Here is a 14230-nt window from a genome sequence, read left to right as displayed (position 1 = left end):
CCTAATTCCATTCCTGGTCCTGTCAGTTATTTACCCATTCAACCCCATCAATAGAAGATGACTTGTCAGGGCTTAGTGTGTGGATATTATAATGTAGCTTGTTATAGTTCGCCAGAGACAATGCAATATTATCTTTACGAGCTTGGCCAACTCTGATTTCTCTGCAACGGTGTTTTTAAACAGCTGTAATACCTAACCACTCTGGATCTTCTTAAACTCCTGGATGTTGTGAAATTATCAAAAAGAAAGCACTTGGAAGCTGTGTATTTTAAACTCATTTTAAATTAGGGACTGCAGATGAGCTGTGTCACTAAAAGCTGCTGCAATGTTCACGGTACATAATCCCTGTCAAATTAGAAAAGAAAATAATGCAGATTGTTTGACACGTTGTATGTATTGTTTCCCACAGATCAAGGTGGAGTTCTCCATGAAGTTTACTAGTCGGGACTTGAGTCTGAAGAGAACGCCCTCCAAAAAACAGAGTGGGGTGTTCGGGGTCAAAATCAGTATTGTGACAAAGTAAGCCATGTTGAATTTCTCTCATAATAAAGTAATGAACAAACTACAGTGCCTTCAGAAAGTATTCACACCCTTTGACCTGTTACATTATTTGTTGTGTTACAGCCTGAATTTAAAATGGATTCAATTCGATTTCAGTTTGTGTCACTGGCCTACACACAAATACCCCATAATGTCAAAGTGGAATTATGTTTTTTGACATTTCTACAAATGTATTAAAAATTAAAAGCTGAAATGTCTTGAGTCAATAAGTATTCAAACCCTTCGTTATGGCAAGCCTAAATAAGTTCAGGAGTAAAAATGTGCTTAACAAGTCACATAATAAGTTGCATGTGTGCAATAATAGTGTTTAACATGATTTTTTTTATGACTTCCTCATCTTTGTACCCCACACATACAATTATCTGTAACGTCCCTCAGTCAAGCAGTTCATTTCAAACACAGATTCAACCACAAAGACCAATGCCTCGCAAAGAAGGGCACCAATAGGTAGATGACGTTTAAAAAATATTATAAACAGACATTGAATATCCCTTTCAGCATGGTGACGTTATTAATTATACTTTACATGGTGTATCACTACAATGATACAGGCATCTTTCCTGACTCAGTTGCCGGAGAGGAAGGAAATCGCTCAGAAATTTCACTATGAGGCCGGTTAGCGTTTAATTGGTGTGTAGGAGAAAACTGAGGATGGATCAACAACGTTAGTTACTCCACAATACTAACCTAAATGACATGTGAAAAGAAGCCTGTACAGAATAAAAATATTCAAAAATATGCATCCTGTTTGCAATAACGCATTAAAATAAAACTGCACAAAAAAATGGGATTAGAACTTAACTTTGTCCTGAATACAAAGCCTTATGTTTGGGGCAAATCCTACTCAACACATCACTGAATACCACTTTTCATATTTTCAAGCATGGTGGTGGCTGCATCATGTTATGGATATGCTTGTCATTGGCAATGACTTGGGAGTTTTTTAGGATAAAAATAAACGCAATAGAGAAGAACAATAACCTAAAACATAAGGCCAAATATACACTGGAGTTGCTTACGAAGACTAGATGAATGAATGAATGATCTTGAGTGGTGTGGTTAGTTTTTATTTAATTTGGCTTGAAAATATATGGCAAGACTTGAAAATGGCTGTCTAGCAATGATCAACAATTAACTTGACAGTGCTTGAATCGCTGCCAAAGGTGATTCTAACGTGTTTACTTGGGGTTGAATTTAGAATTTAATCCATTTTAATCCTACCTTGCAAAACAACAAAACGTGGAAAAAGTCAAGGGGTGTGAATACTTTCTGAAGGAGCACTATAAGTCACTATGTGTAGTTAAAACTTCATAACTTCAGGATAAACCCCTCTCTATAATCTTTCTGTACAGTTTGTTTGATCGCTACGATTAGCATTAATGTTATTTGAAAGGGGCCGTGCTGTAATATTAATTCTGATGTGTGTTGGGTTTGTCCCCCAACAGGCGTGAGCGCTCCAAGGTGCCTTACATAGTCCGTCAGTGCATTGAGGAGGTGGAGAAGAGGGGGATCGACGAGGTGGGAATCTACAGGATCTCAGGGGTGGCCACTGACATCCAGGCCCTCAAAGCAGCATTCGACACCAGTAAGAAACACTCATACTACCAACACTGTAAAATACACCTGTCTTCATCAATAGAACCAGGAGATTGTCTTGGCCATGGGACCTGACCAGGCATAACTCTGGGCCTATAAACTGAGTATAGAAAACATTAAGGACACCTGCTCTTTCCATGACATAGACTGACCAGGTGAATCCAGGTGAACGCTATGATCCCTTATTGATGTCACCTGTTAAATACACTTCAATCAGTGTAGATGAAGGGGAGGAGACAGGTTAAAGAAGGATTTTTAAGCCTTGAGACATGGATTGTGTATGTGTCCCATTCAGAGGGTCAAAGGGCAAGACAAAACATGTGATTGTAGAGTCCATGGCACAACGAATTAAGGCTATTCTGAAGGCAAAAGGGGGGGGGCTGAAACTCAGTATTAGGAAGGTGTTCCTATTGTTTGCTATAACTAGGGCCATGAGTTTTTCCTGGTCAGGTTACATTATCAGAAATAACTCCAGACCCTACATTATCAACACAAGTCTCCTCCTGAGCTGTCCTGTCGTTCCTCTCCTTCCATCCTCCATGTTGTACGGTGTGCCGGGGTCAGGCTAGCAGGCCCATGGCAGAGGGTCTTCAGCCTGGCTATTAACAGAGCGAGTTGTGGGAAAGGGCAGGAAGAGCACAGGGGAGCTGCAGCTGTCAGCTGTGTGTTGTCCTCCCTGGGAGTACCAGAGTGCATCCCAAATGGCACCCTATTACTTCTATATTTCATTGCTTTTGACCAGAGCCCTATGGCTCTTTACAGCCAGGCTGAAGGTCCCCCTATGGTCAAAAGTTTCTGCACTGTATATGGAAATGGGTGCTATTTGGGATCAAATCAAATCTAATTTTATTTGTCACATACACATGGTTAGCAGATGTTAATGCGAGTGTAGGGAAATGCTTGTGCTTCTAGTTCCGACAATGCAGTAATAACCAACAAGTAATCTAGCTAACAATTCCAAAACTACTACCTTATAGACACAAGTGTAAGGGGATAAAGAATATGTACATAAAGATATATGAATGAGTGATGGTACAGAGCGGCATAGGCAAGATACAGTAGATGGTATTGGGTGCAGTATATACATATGAGATGAGTATGTAAACAAAGTGGCATAGTTAAAGTGGCTAGTGATACATGTATTACATAAAGATGCAGTAGATGATATAGAGTACAGTATATACATATACATATGAGATTAATAATGTAGGGTATGGTATGTAAACATTATATTAGGTAGCATTGTTTAAAGTGGCTAGTGATATATTTTACATCATTTCCCATCAATTCCCATTATTAAAGTGGCTGGAGTTGAGTCAGTGTGTTGGCAGCAGCCACTCAATGTTAAACAGTGGTGGCTGTTTAACAGTCTGATACCCATGTCTCTGTCACGGCCCCTAGACCAAACCAAAGATAACCCCCTCTGTGTCTCTGCTGTGTTCATGGCTCACTGAGCTGAGATCACTGGTGGTTTGGGTTTTGGGTTTTAAACAGTGTTGTTGCTTGTTATGTCATCTCTGGAGCCAGAATGATCAGTCTGGAAATGAAGTAGTTGTTTGGTTGAGGCTGATGCGCTTCCCTTGAGATCATGTGTGTTTTTGTTTTCTCTCTCCCCCTTTTCTCTCCCCATCCCTCTCTCCCCTCCACAGATAGCAAAGACATCCTGGTGATGTTGAGTGACATGGACATCAACGCCATTGCAGGGACTCTGAAGCTGTACTTCCGTGAGCTGCCAGAGCCCCTGCTCACTGACCGCCTGTACCCAGCCTTCATGGAGGGCATAGGTACGACCTCTGACCCAGACCATACCAATACAATTAGGATGCATCTCAATAGTCAGTTATAGGGGAGTTATTCCTTGTTTTTATTGAGACCACAACATTGAAATGATGGTTCATATTCCCCCGTAGAGGGGTAATTCTTAAATTCTCTTCTGTTCTTCTCCTCTTTCCCCTCTCTTCCTCTTCTCTACAGCTCTGTCAGACCCTGCAGCCAAGGAGAACTGCATGATGCACCTGCTGCGCTCTCTGCCTGACCCTAACCTCATTACCTTCCTCAGCCTGCTGGAGCATCTCAAGAGGTACACACACACATAATCTACCATAAAGGCTAGTAACCATTACTGTTGACAGTTGGGCCATATTAACTGGCAGCCTAATACATTCAGATTGGATATTGGAGGAGTTCTGGCCAGAGTACGGTACATATGCGAGTGGTTCTTTAAGCCTGCTATAAAACTGTGTTCTGGAGAGCTTCACGTTCAGCTGCACTCTGCCTGAGGTCATGAGGTGTGCTCCTGCTACTGTGACCGCACAACGCTCATTAGCCACTGACTGACTGCCCCAATAAGACAGAGGACAGAGGGAAAAGTCATCAGTGCTCAGGCCAGACATTGTGTGGTTAACAGAGCATACGAATGCCAGGCCCTGGAGAGACGACAAGTATGCACTGGCCCTTTTAAGCCAACCCGTTAGTGGTGAGGTTAAGGAGCTAGACTGAGGAGTTATGGTCCAGTTGGAAGGATGCATTTATGTCAATGAAAAATGACTTCCCTACTGCTAAAATGACTTCCCTACTGCTAAAATGACATCCCTACTGCTAAAATGACTTCCCTACTGCTAAAATGACATCCCTACTGCTAAAATGACATCCCTACTGCTAAAATGACATCCCTACTGCTAAAATGACTTCTCTACTGCTAAAATGACTTCCCTACTGCTAAAATGACATCCCTACTGCTAAAATGACTTCTCTACTGCTAAAATGACTTCCCTACTGCTAAAATGACATCCCTACTGCTAAAATGACTTCCCTACTGCTAAAATGACTTCTCTACTTCTAAAATGACTTCCCTACTGCTAAAATGACTTCCCTACTGCTAAAATGACATCCCTACTGCTAAAATGACATCCCTACTGCTAAAATGAATTCCCTACTGCTAAAATGACTTCCCTACTGCTAAAATGACTTCCCTACTGCTAAAATGACTTCCCTACTGCTAAAATTACTTCCCTACTGCTAAAATGACATCCCTACTGCTAAAATTACTTCCCTACTGCTAAAATGACTTCCCTACTGCTAAAATGACTTCCCTACTGTTAAAATGACTTCCCTACTGCTAAAATTACTTCCCTACTGCTAAAATGACATCCCTACTGCTAAAATGACATCCCTACTGCTAAAATGACTTCCCTACTGCTAAAATGACATCCCTACTGCTAAAATGACTTCCCTACTGCTAAAATGACTTCCCTACTGCTAAAATGACATCCCTACTGCTAAAATGACTTCCCTACTGCTAAAATGACTTCCCTACTGCTAAAATGACATCCCTACTGCTAAAATGACTTCCCTACTGCTCCCTACTGCTAAAATGACAACCCTACTGCTAAAATTACTTCTCTACTGCTAAAATGACTTCCCTACTGCTAAAATGACATCCCTACTGCTAAAATGACACCCCTACTGCTAAAATGACTTCCCTACTGCTAAAATGACAACCCTACTGCTAAAATGACTTCTCTACTGCTAAAATTACTTCTCTACTGCTAAAATGACTTCCCTACTGCTAAAATGACTTCCCTACTGCTAAAATGACATCCCTACTGCTAAAATAACTTCCCTACTGCTAAAATGACTTCCCTACTGCTAAAATGACTTCCCTACTGCTAAAATGACATCCCTACTGCTAAAATGACATCCCTACTGCTAAAATGAATTCCCTACTGCTAAAATGAATTCCCTACTGCTAAAATGACTTCCCTACTGCTAAAATGACTTCCCTACTGCTAAAATGACTTCCCTACTGCTAAAATGACTTCCCTACTGCTAAAATGACATCCCTACTGCTAAAATGACTTCCCTACTGCTAAAATGACTTCCCTACTGCTAAAAGGACTTCCCTACTGCTAAAATGACATCCCTACTGTTAAAATGACTTCCCTACTGCTAAAATGACTTCCCTACTGCTAAAATGACATCCCTACTGCTAAAATGACATCCCTACTGCTAAAATGACTTCCCTACTGCTAAAATGACATCCCTACTGCTAAAATGACTTCCCTACTGCTAAAATGACTTCCCTACTGCTAAAATGACATCCCTACTGCTAAAATGACTTCCCTACTGCTAAAATGACTTCCCTACTGCTAAAATGACTTCCCTACTGCTCCCTACTGCTAAAATGACAACCCTACTGCTAAAATGACTTCTCTACTGCTAAAATTACTTCTCTACTGCTAAAATGACTTCCCTACTGCTAAAATGACTTCCCTACTGCTAAAATGACATCCCTACTGCTAAAATGACTTCCCTACTGCTAAAATGACATCCCTACTGCTAAAATGACTTCTCTACTACCATTTTGTCTTTGAATATAGTTGTGATGGTCTCAGTTGGCCAATCATGTGCCAGTCTGGAAAGGCAGTGTGTAACCACATGTGATGACATGGTGGTGCCTGTTAAAACTGCCTTCAATTAGAAGGGCATGGTAGAGGAGGGTACAACCACAGACTGGTAACCACTAGCATTGGCAGGAACACTTAGGAAACACTTATGGGTCTCCTCCGATCACCCACATCTGTCATCAGCTACAGTAGTAATGGCCTGTGTGGGGACTTATTCATACTCTGAGTACAGTAATAGTTTTCACCACCAGACTTTTAAAAGATCAGGTTCATGTGTTTGTTATGGTTTCCTACTGCAGGGCAGACAATGGTTTTATTTCACTTTTATTTGAACAGGCAGTCATGTTGAGACCAAGGTCTCTTTTACAACTGTGTAATTACAAAAATATACACATCAATACAATATGAAAAGCAGAGATACAAAACAGTCATAGAAAACAAACACATTCTACATTTAAAGGGTCCTCAATCAGCAGTCTGATATGCCGTCTGAGGCACTAATTCATCACATTTTACAATGACAAATGAGACTGAAAAATGTGTTAAGTCAGAGAGTATATCATTCTCCTCTAGCTATATAACAGGAACTAGAGGGAACTAAGACCAAGTTTAATGCGTAGCGCTGCTTGCCAGTTTCAGTCACACATTACTTCACTCACGCCTCCTCCCAGAAGTTGGTGTTCAGTTAATCCTTGCAGTGAGATTGAAAAATGAGAAAAGAAAGCTTAGAGCGGTGTGTATCCCCAGTAGAGGGGTTATATAGTGTGTGTGAAGCTGCTGCAATAGAAATGGATGTCAGAGTTTGGCAGGCAAGCAGGAAGGTGCATAGATATTAATCAGATTTCTACCTATGGGCAGGCCTGAGGTCAGTTTACAGGGCTAGCGCTGGGTCAGAATACAACCCTACTGCGCCATGTAGCCATTATGGTGGCCTGATCCCAGTACAGCTCTTTAACATCCATCAGTGCAGACAGTGCACTCTGCAGTCAGTCAGCAGAATGTACACAGAATGCTCTCATAAACACGCTGAGGATACCCACTGGACGCTCTGGTGACATGAATGGCTTTGCAGTTCCCATGAAGAACATTAATAGCAGATGGTAACTTAGTTCAGAAATTCAATGGGCCTTGTAGAAGAAACATATTGTGCTGCACTGACGGTCACTGCTACGGGAAGATGAGTCATCATAGTAACATGGCAAGACCAGCAAAATATGTCGCATGACTAGAAAAATAACTAATACTGATCTGTCCCTGTGATCGCTGTAGTCTGACTGGTCTATCTGTCTGTTTTGTGTTCCAGAGTTGCTGACAAGGAGCCCATTAACAAGATGTCCCTCCACAACTTGGGCACAGTGTTTGGCCCCACCCTGCTCAGACCCTCTGAGTCAGAGGTCACCAAGGGACACATCACACTGGCCTCTGACATCTGGTCACACGACGTCATGGCGCAGGTCAGTGTGACTTGGGTGCGTACATCTGTGTGTGTGTGTGCATTTGCTTGTGAGAAGGTAAGCGAGTGAGTGAGTGAGTGCGTGAGTGAGTGTGTGTGTGAATCTACATACATCTGTGTGGGTGTGTGAATCTACATACATCTGTGTGGGTGTGTGTGTGTGTACTCCAATGTAGCTTAGTGGGTTGTGTGTGTTTTACCCGTGTCAGCCAGGTCTGGCCTCCCAGCTGTATTTATAATTAGGAAGCCCCACTTGGAGCTCCGCCCGGTGCTGAGAGAGAGAGAAACCGCTTCATGTTCACAAATGACTTATTCTAGGGCGCATATAAATAGTGACTACTGTAAATCACAATAAAGGCCCCAATGCTAACAATAGAATGCTATATTTCATCATTAACTGTAAAGACAGCGACAACTATTGTGCAGTGACTTATTAAATCTCCATATGTTTAGTGGATAGATGAGTATGCAGATACTCAGATATCATGGAGAGTCATGTACAGAATGTGTGGCAGAACATGGCTTTATGTAATGCGCCATATCCTAGTCCTTTTTTGATTAGAACTATGATAAGTGGTATTTGAACGAAACACAATTGATTTTAGGTTCAAGCTTCTTATTTCTCTCTCCCCATCTCAGGTCCAGGTGTTGCTGTACTACCTGCAGCATCCTCCCATCTCCTTCGCTGAGCTGAAGCGGAACACACTCTACTTTTCCACTGACGTTTAATCCCTTGGGGGTCCAGAGAGAAAGACTCAACAGCAAGTCCCCCCACCCCCATACCACCCAGCTCCCTTTTAAAACTGGACAGCCCCCGCTGGGAGAAGAGATGGAGTCAGACGTGAGGGAAGAGGAGACATGGTGCTCCCCCTGGATCCCATAGTCACGTCTTCTAGTGTCATGTTAGTGTGCAGTACATCCATCTGGTGAAGTGCAGGTGTGGAGGGAGCAGCAGACCTCTGGCCCACAGTAACCCCACATACAGCCACCATTCTGGGACCTCTATCAGTGAGGGGTTAAAGGTCAGGGTCTGGTTTGTTACTGACTCCATTTCTCTCTTTTTTTTTCTCCAGAGGCATTCCAAGAAAACTTGCATTTACATATTTTATAAATATTATTTGTTCAATAGTTCCTATCTGGCTTTGTGCATGTGGTGGAGGAGGGCTCTGTGTGTATGTAGAACCGCGTGGGAGCGTTAGAGCAAGGAGCTGAGGACTGAGCTTGCAAGCCGCCAGTAAATGGTCACTGTCAGATTTTCTCTCCATGTGCAAAGACAAGAGAGCACAGCCCTCCCTCTGTCTGAGTCTTGGCCAAATTTGCCCCTATTATTTATAAATAAATATATTACGTGTGCCTGTACAGTCCAGTACAATTAGAGAATTGCGCAACGGAGTCTGTTTGAAGTTTTTTCTTAGCTTATTCTTATTCACAGCCAAGGTTGGCTGAGCTGTACAGCAACAGTGTAAAATCTGAGTTTATTCTGAACCACTCTTTAAAGAGATATCATCAACCTGTGAGATGAGGGTTATGGAAAAATGGAACACATTTTTTAACATTTGCTTTTTTTTCGTCATTACATTGCAAGCCTGTTCTGAGTGTCCAATGACACCAGTTATAATCTATGGGATGATGTTTGTAGTGTAATGCCCTCATTGCATGTTCAGCTTGTCAATCATATCAGGCTGGGTGACAAAGGTAGGTTGTCACTGCTAGTTTGTTGCACCAGCAATCTCCATCAATGATGTACAAATCCAACCTTTCTGCTATCAAGCCTGAGACATATCTTAAAATAAGCACTGTTAGATGAGTCCTATTTGATATTTTAAATAAGATTTAAAAGAAAACATGTATTTTACTTCCTTTGAGAACAATGAGTATACTGTATTAACAAGGAAAAATGTTGATGTAAACTTCTTTTTAGTAAAATAAGTGTACCAAAATGAAGTTGTCTAACTTTTATTGCAAGTAATTATTTTTTTGGTACTTATGTTTTTGTTTGGTTTGGTGCATCCTACTGCACTTTGTGATAGTTGGGAAGTGACATTCATGTATTATAATTTTATCCGTACTGTCCAAACAAAATTTTTTGCACTGCAATCTTAAATATTCCGAATCTACTAAGCATGCAGTTACCAAACAAATCATTAGAATTGAAAAATGAATACAAAACTACAGGAGCAATTAGCAGTGGTTTGTGTTTTAATTGATAACCAGTCCTGCAATTAAATGACACATCGAACCCACAACGCTGAGTTCATATTATTCACCATTAATGAATTTTAAACATCTGTAGATCTTATCTGGGTGGGCACGTCCAGTCATGTAATGCATTGCTTAATGACTTTAAATAAACAATTTACACCGGTGACTTGTTTCAGTTAACTATAAATTGGATGGATTCTGTAAATGTTGCTTTTACAGTAAGACTGTTTGAGTCCGAGACTATAAAACAATTAGTTGCATTAGTGCAGCTAACTTTTGTCAAGTCATCGCCTTTCAAAGTGTTTTGCGTTCTGGAGCTTAGAAATCTTCTGACTCATGAACTTTACAGTGTAGATTTTTTTGGTCACGTTTGTTTCAGTTTGAGTGTAATATGGGTGTTGGAGGATGCAGATGTTTATTTTGACACAGAAAACCTTTTATAAACAATGGCACATTTAGTGTTTGTTGCTTTAGCCTTAACACTCAAACACCCATTGACCTGGACTCAAACTTTTGACTTAATGTCACCAGGCTGTATTTTACCCACAACTAAAGGAGAGAATAAATAGCCAGCTCTCATCTAAAACCGACAGTTTCATCTCAATGACGAAGTTTAACTTCGATAAAAGAAAAGCCAGTATGACATCACTGTGCACAGGATACAGTTAACAAAAGGTAATTTACTCCTGAGGTGCTGACCTGTTGCACCCTCTACAACCAATGTGATTATTATTATTTGACCCTGCTGGTCATCTATGAACATCTTGGCCATGTTATAATCTCCACCTGGCACAGCCAGAAGAGGACTGGCCACCCCTCATAGCCTGGTTCCTCTAGGTTTCTACCTAGGTTCTGGCCTTTCTAGGGAGTTTTTCCTAGCCACTGTGCTTCTATACCTGCATTGCTTGCTGTTTTAGGCAGGGTTTCTGTACAGCACTTTGTGACATCAGCTGATGTAAGAAGGGCTTTATAAATGTAATTGATTGATGAAGACCAGGATGGAATTGTCCAACTGTAATAATCGTCATGACCAGATGTGCCATCTGCAGAGCAGTGTTCTCTGGGATGTGTTTCTTTCCATGAGGTATAAAGTCTGTTACTGGCCCAGAGGGACAGTCACCTCAACCATATTCCACAGGGGTAACGAAGGCCCCCTGGTTTTCACCGGAGATAGTACTCAATGGCAGCAGAGAAGGCAGCGAAACCTCCACATCCCAGCACTCCAGCCTTCGCCCCTGCTATAAGAAAGGACACAATCACAGCTTAAAACCAATTATCGTTTAACAATCAGTCAGTGATATCAATGCATGGGACATTTGAACTTACATTAAGTAGTTAACTCACCACGAAATCCTATTGCTCCCCCAGTAACACAACCACTGTAGACAGCATTCTTCCAGTCTGACTTTCCCCTGTGCTGTAACATACAATATAGACCACAGGGGGGCAGTATGAGACCAATGACAAATACACAGTACTAGTTCCAGAGTTTTCAAATTCTCTTTGGTATTTTTCAAAACAGTGATTACATAATCACGGTATGAATTTCATCAGCCATTAGCCTAGAAGATTAACGTTGTGATTTGTGGAACATAATATTATGTAACCACAAAGTTAAGGTAATAAAATTGTCCAAAAATTACAGGCTGTCTCATGCTTGGGATGAATTGACACATTTGCCAGAATAAGGACGGACCTAGTGCTAAGTTTCAATATATATCTTTAGTTCCACTAATCAGACTACTCTCACTTTGCTACTCTCTTAGTTAGCATAGTGTTACGACCCTGGGTTAATAAGCATTGATATTGACTCTGCCGGTCGAGCATGCTTTTGCGGCACAGTCGATAGTGCGCTGGACTTCGGTCTAGAAGGTTGAGGGTACGAGGCCTGCTCCCTGCTGTTTCATTACATTGGTGTCAGAAGTGATCGGACCTTGCATCCTCGCATTACGTTGGTGTCAGAAGTGATCGAACCTTGCATCCACGACAGTGCGTGTGCTTGGCCGGTGAATGCATTCCTATAAGACGTTGAGTCGCAAGCTAGCGCGAGGACGTGCTCTTTGAAAGGAGTGTAATGACCCTGGGTTAATAAGCATGGATATCGATTCTGCCACTGGAGCATGCTTTTGCGGCACAGTCGATAGCGCGCTGGACTACGGGATAGAAGATCGAGGGTTCGAGACCTGCTCCCTGCAAATTTCATTACAATATTATTTTCTGATGTTTTCAAGCAGAAAAAAACGTCAGACAACCTACCGATTCAATGATGCACTCTGTGCAGGAGAACATTGCTCCAATGACTGCAAAGTTTTTGGCGTAGGACATTCCCCTCTGGCCCATGTCTTTAAGGACTTCTCTGGCAGTAGGTGTTCTCATGGGGTCTTTGGGGTCAAATCCCACATTGGTATCTATGCCAGCCGTGAACACACCAAACGCTCCCCCAAGAACAAACCCTGTGGGGAAAACACAGTGTCACAAGATTGTGTTAGCTACAGCAAATATGGGCATAGTAATGTTATTAACAACATCACAGAGAGACGTCAAGGGCTCATATCATCAGTAAGATACCAACACAATAAAGATACATAATTTGGAACAACTGTGTGCATTATACGTGTTTGGCCTCTTGCATGGAGAGAAACTGTTGTAGCTAGCTGCAATCAACGGTCACCATGGGATCGTTATGTCAGGCAGCAACACCCCCGAAAAAGAAATGCACCAAGCAAGTTGCAATTGTAATATCGTCGACAATAGTGAAAGACTAGCTAACCTCCAACACATGCCAACACCGCCTTGAAGGCACAGCTCTCCATTCCCCGTTCGATCATCTTCTGGTCGTCGGTTTTCATGGGATTGGGAAGACCTCCCATAACGGTTGGATTCAAATCTTTAATCGGCCTCTTCTCCCCGATTAGGTGCTCCAGGAGCATGCTGTACTGGAATGTTGAACCTTCATAGCGTGGATCAGCCGAGGTTGAGGATTGTGTGTCCGACACAGGGACATTTCCATTATTCACGGTCGTCGCCATGATGTTCGTGAACGGCTGGTCAATTCAAGAAAGACGTTATTTAAAAATGGTAGATTCGCCAAATGTATGGCAGTTTGAGGTTAACTATATTACTTCCTTGTGAAAAAAACTATTACGTTCAGGAATAACATAGACATTCTGTTTTATTTTAGAAAATGTTTGTCAATTTATAGGAATTAACCTTTTCTACTTGCTTTAGCATGCAATTGAAGTGCACCGGAGTCTTCCTATCTGTATTAGCAGATTCGACTAAAACAATTGCTGGAGATGTAATTGACCTTGAGCATATCCTCTCCCAATCAATCCACATTCACTGTTTTAATAAATGCTATATTAAATATGTCCAGATTCCAGTCGTAAACATGAAATCCCTGCATCAGCCATATCATCTTAGATCAATATTGGCACAGCACTTCACACTATATATACATTGACAGTTGAATTTAGTTTTTTTTAACCTTTATTTAACTAGGCAAGTCAGTTAATAACAAATTCTTAGTTACAATGACAGCCTAGGAACAGTAGGTTAAATGCCTTGTTCAGGACAACATTTTTACCTTGTCAGCTCAGGGATTTGATCTAACAACTCTCTGGTTACTGGGCCAACACTCTAACCACTAGGCTACTGGCCTCCCCAATTTTTTATTTTAACTCTGCAGGAAATAGATGAGGAGAGTGTCAATTTAATAAAATGTTTGTCATACACTGAACAAAAATATAAAAACGCAACAATTTCAAAGATTTTACAGTTACAGTTATTAGACTCTAATCTATGGATTTCACGACTGGTCAAACAGATATGCATCTGTTGGTCACAGATACCTTAATAAAAAGTAGGGTCTTGGATTGAAAAACCAGTCAGTATCTAGTGTGACCACCATTTGCCTCATGCATAGAGTTGATCATGCTGTTGATTGTGGCCTGTGGAATGTTGTCTCACTTCTCTTCAAAGGCTGTGCGAAGTTGCTGGGTATTGACGGGAG

At 41.5% G+C, this 14230-nt stretch overlaps 2 protein-coding genes across 7 annotated transcripts in view; one reads left to right on the top strand and one right to left on the bottom strand.

Annotated features, from left to right (window-relative positions):
- Positions 1 to 10380, top strand: part of LOC139418250 (active breakpoint cluster region-related protein-like) — a 258195-nt gene extending 247815 nt beyond the window's left edge. For 2 of the 5 annotated variants that reach the window (XM_071167561.1, XM_071167564.1), the window contains 6 exons: positions 410 to 519; positions 2007 to 2146; positions 3807 to 3941; positions 4132 to 4237; positions 7867 to 8017; positions 8656 to 10201. In XM_071167561.1, coding sequence (XP_071023662.1) covers positions 410 to 519; positions 2007 to 2146; positions 3807 to 3941; positions 4132 to 4237; positions 7867 to 8017; positions 8656 to 8745 — 732 coding nt within the window. In that variant the 3' untranslated portion in view covers positions 8746 to 10201. Of the gene's footprint in view, positions 1 to 409; positions 520 to 2006; positions 2147 to 3806; positions 3942 to 4131; positions 4238 to 7866; positions 8033 to 8655 lie in introns of all 5 variants that reach the window. The other 3 variants (XM_071167560.1, XM_071167562.1, XM_071167563.1) reach the window with 2 other exon arrangements.
- Positions 10198 to 13285, bottom strand: LOC139418252 (mitochondrial import inner membrane translocase subunit Tim22-like). Of its 2 annotated transcripts, none has more exons than XM_071167566.1 (4): positions 12989 to 13285; positions 12475 to 12671; positions 11545 to 11635; positions 10198 to 11456 (listed from the first exon to the last, which is right to left on the bottom strand). In XM_071167566.1, the coding sequence occupies exons 1-3, from the start codon at positions 13245 to 13247 to the stop codon at positions 11546 to 11548; spliced, it is 546 nt and encodes a 181-aa protein (XP_071023667.1). In that variant the 5' UTR covers positions 13248 to 13285; the 3' UTR covers positions 10198 to 11456; position 11545. The 2 variants fall into 2 exon arrangements, with proteins under 2 accessions (XP_071023667.1, XP_071023666.1); XM_071167565.1 differs by having other exon boundaries at positions 11563 to 11635; positions 12989 to 13282.
- Positions 13286 to 14230: the final 945 nt, after the last annotated feature.

This window comes from Oncorhynchus clarkii, chromosome 10 (genome assembly GCF_045791955.1).
Source record: "Oncorhynchus clarkii lewisi isolate Uvic-CL-2024 chromosome 10, UVic_Ocla_1.0, whole genome shotgun sequence".
NCBI classification, from domain to species: Eukaryota; Metazoa; Chordata; class Actinopteri; order Salmoniformes; family Salmonidae; genus Oncorhynchus; species Oncorhynchus clarkii.
The sequence above is the reverse complement of the archived record's forward strand: the minus strand, read 5'-3'. Positions and strand labels throughout refer to the sequence as shown.

Bases quoted from the DNA above. Each gene is read 5' to 3' on its own strand.
- LOC139418252 (XM_071167565.1), bottom strand. From the start codon at position 13,247: ATGGCGACGACCGTGAATAATGGAAATGTCCCTGTGTCGGACACACAA. The intron at 12,672-12,988 runs GTTAGCTAGTCT...TTTTCCCCACAG, and splicing joins GGTGTTGGCATGTGTTGGAG to GGTTTGTTCTTGGGGGAGCG. The intron at 11,636-12,474 runs GTAGGTTGTCTG...TGTATGTTACAG, and splicing joins CAGAGTGCATCATTGAATCG to CACAGGGGAAAGTCAGACTG.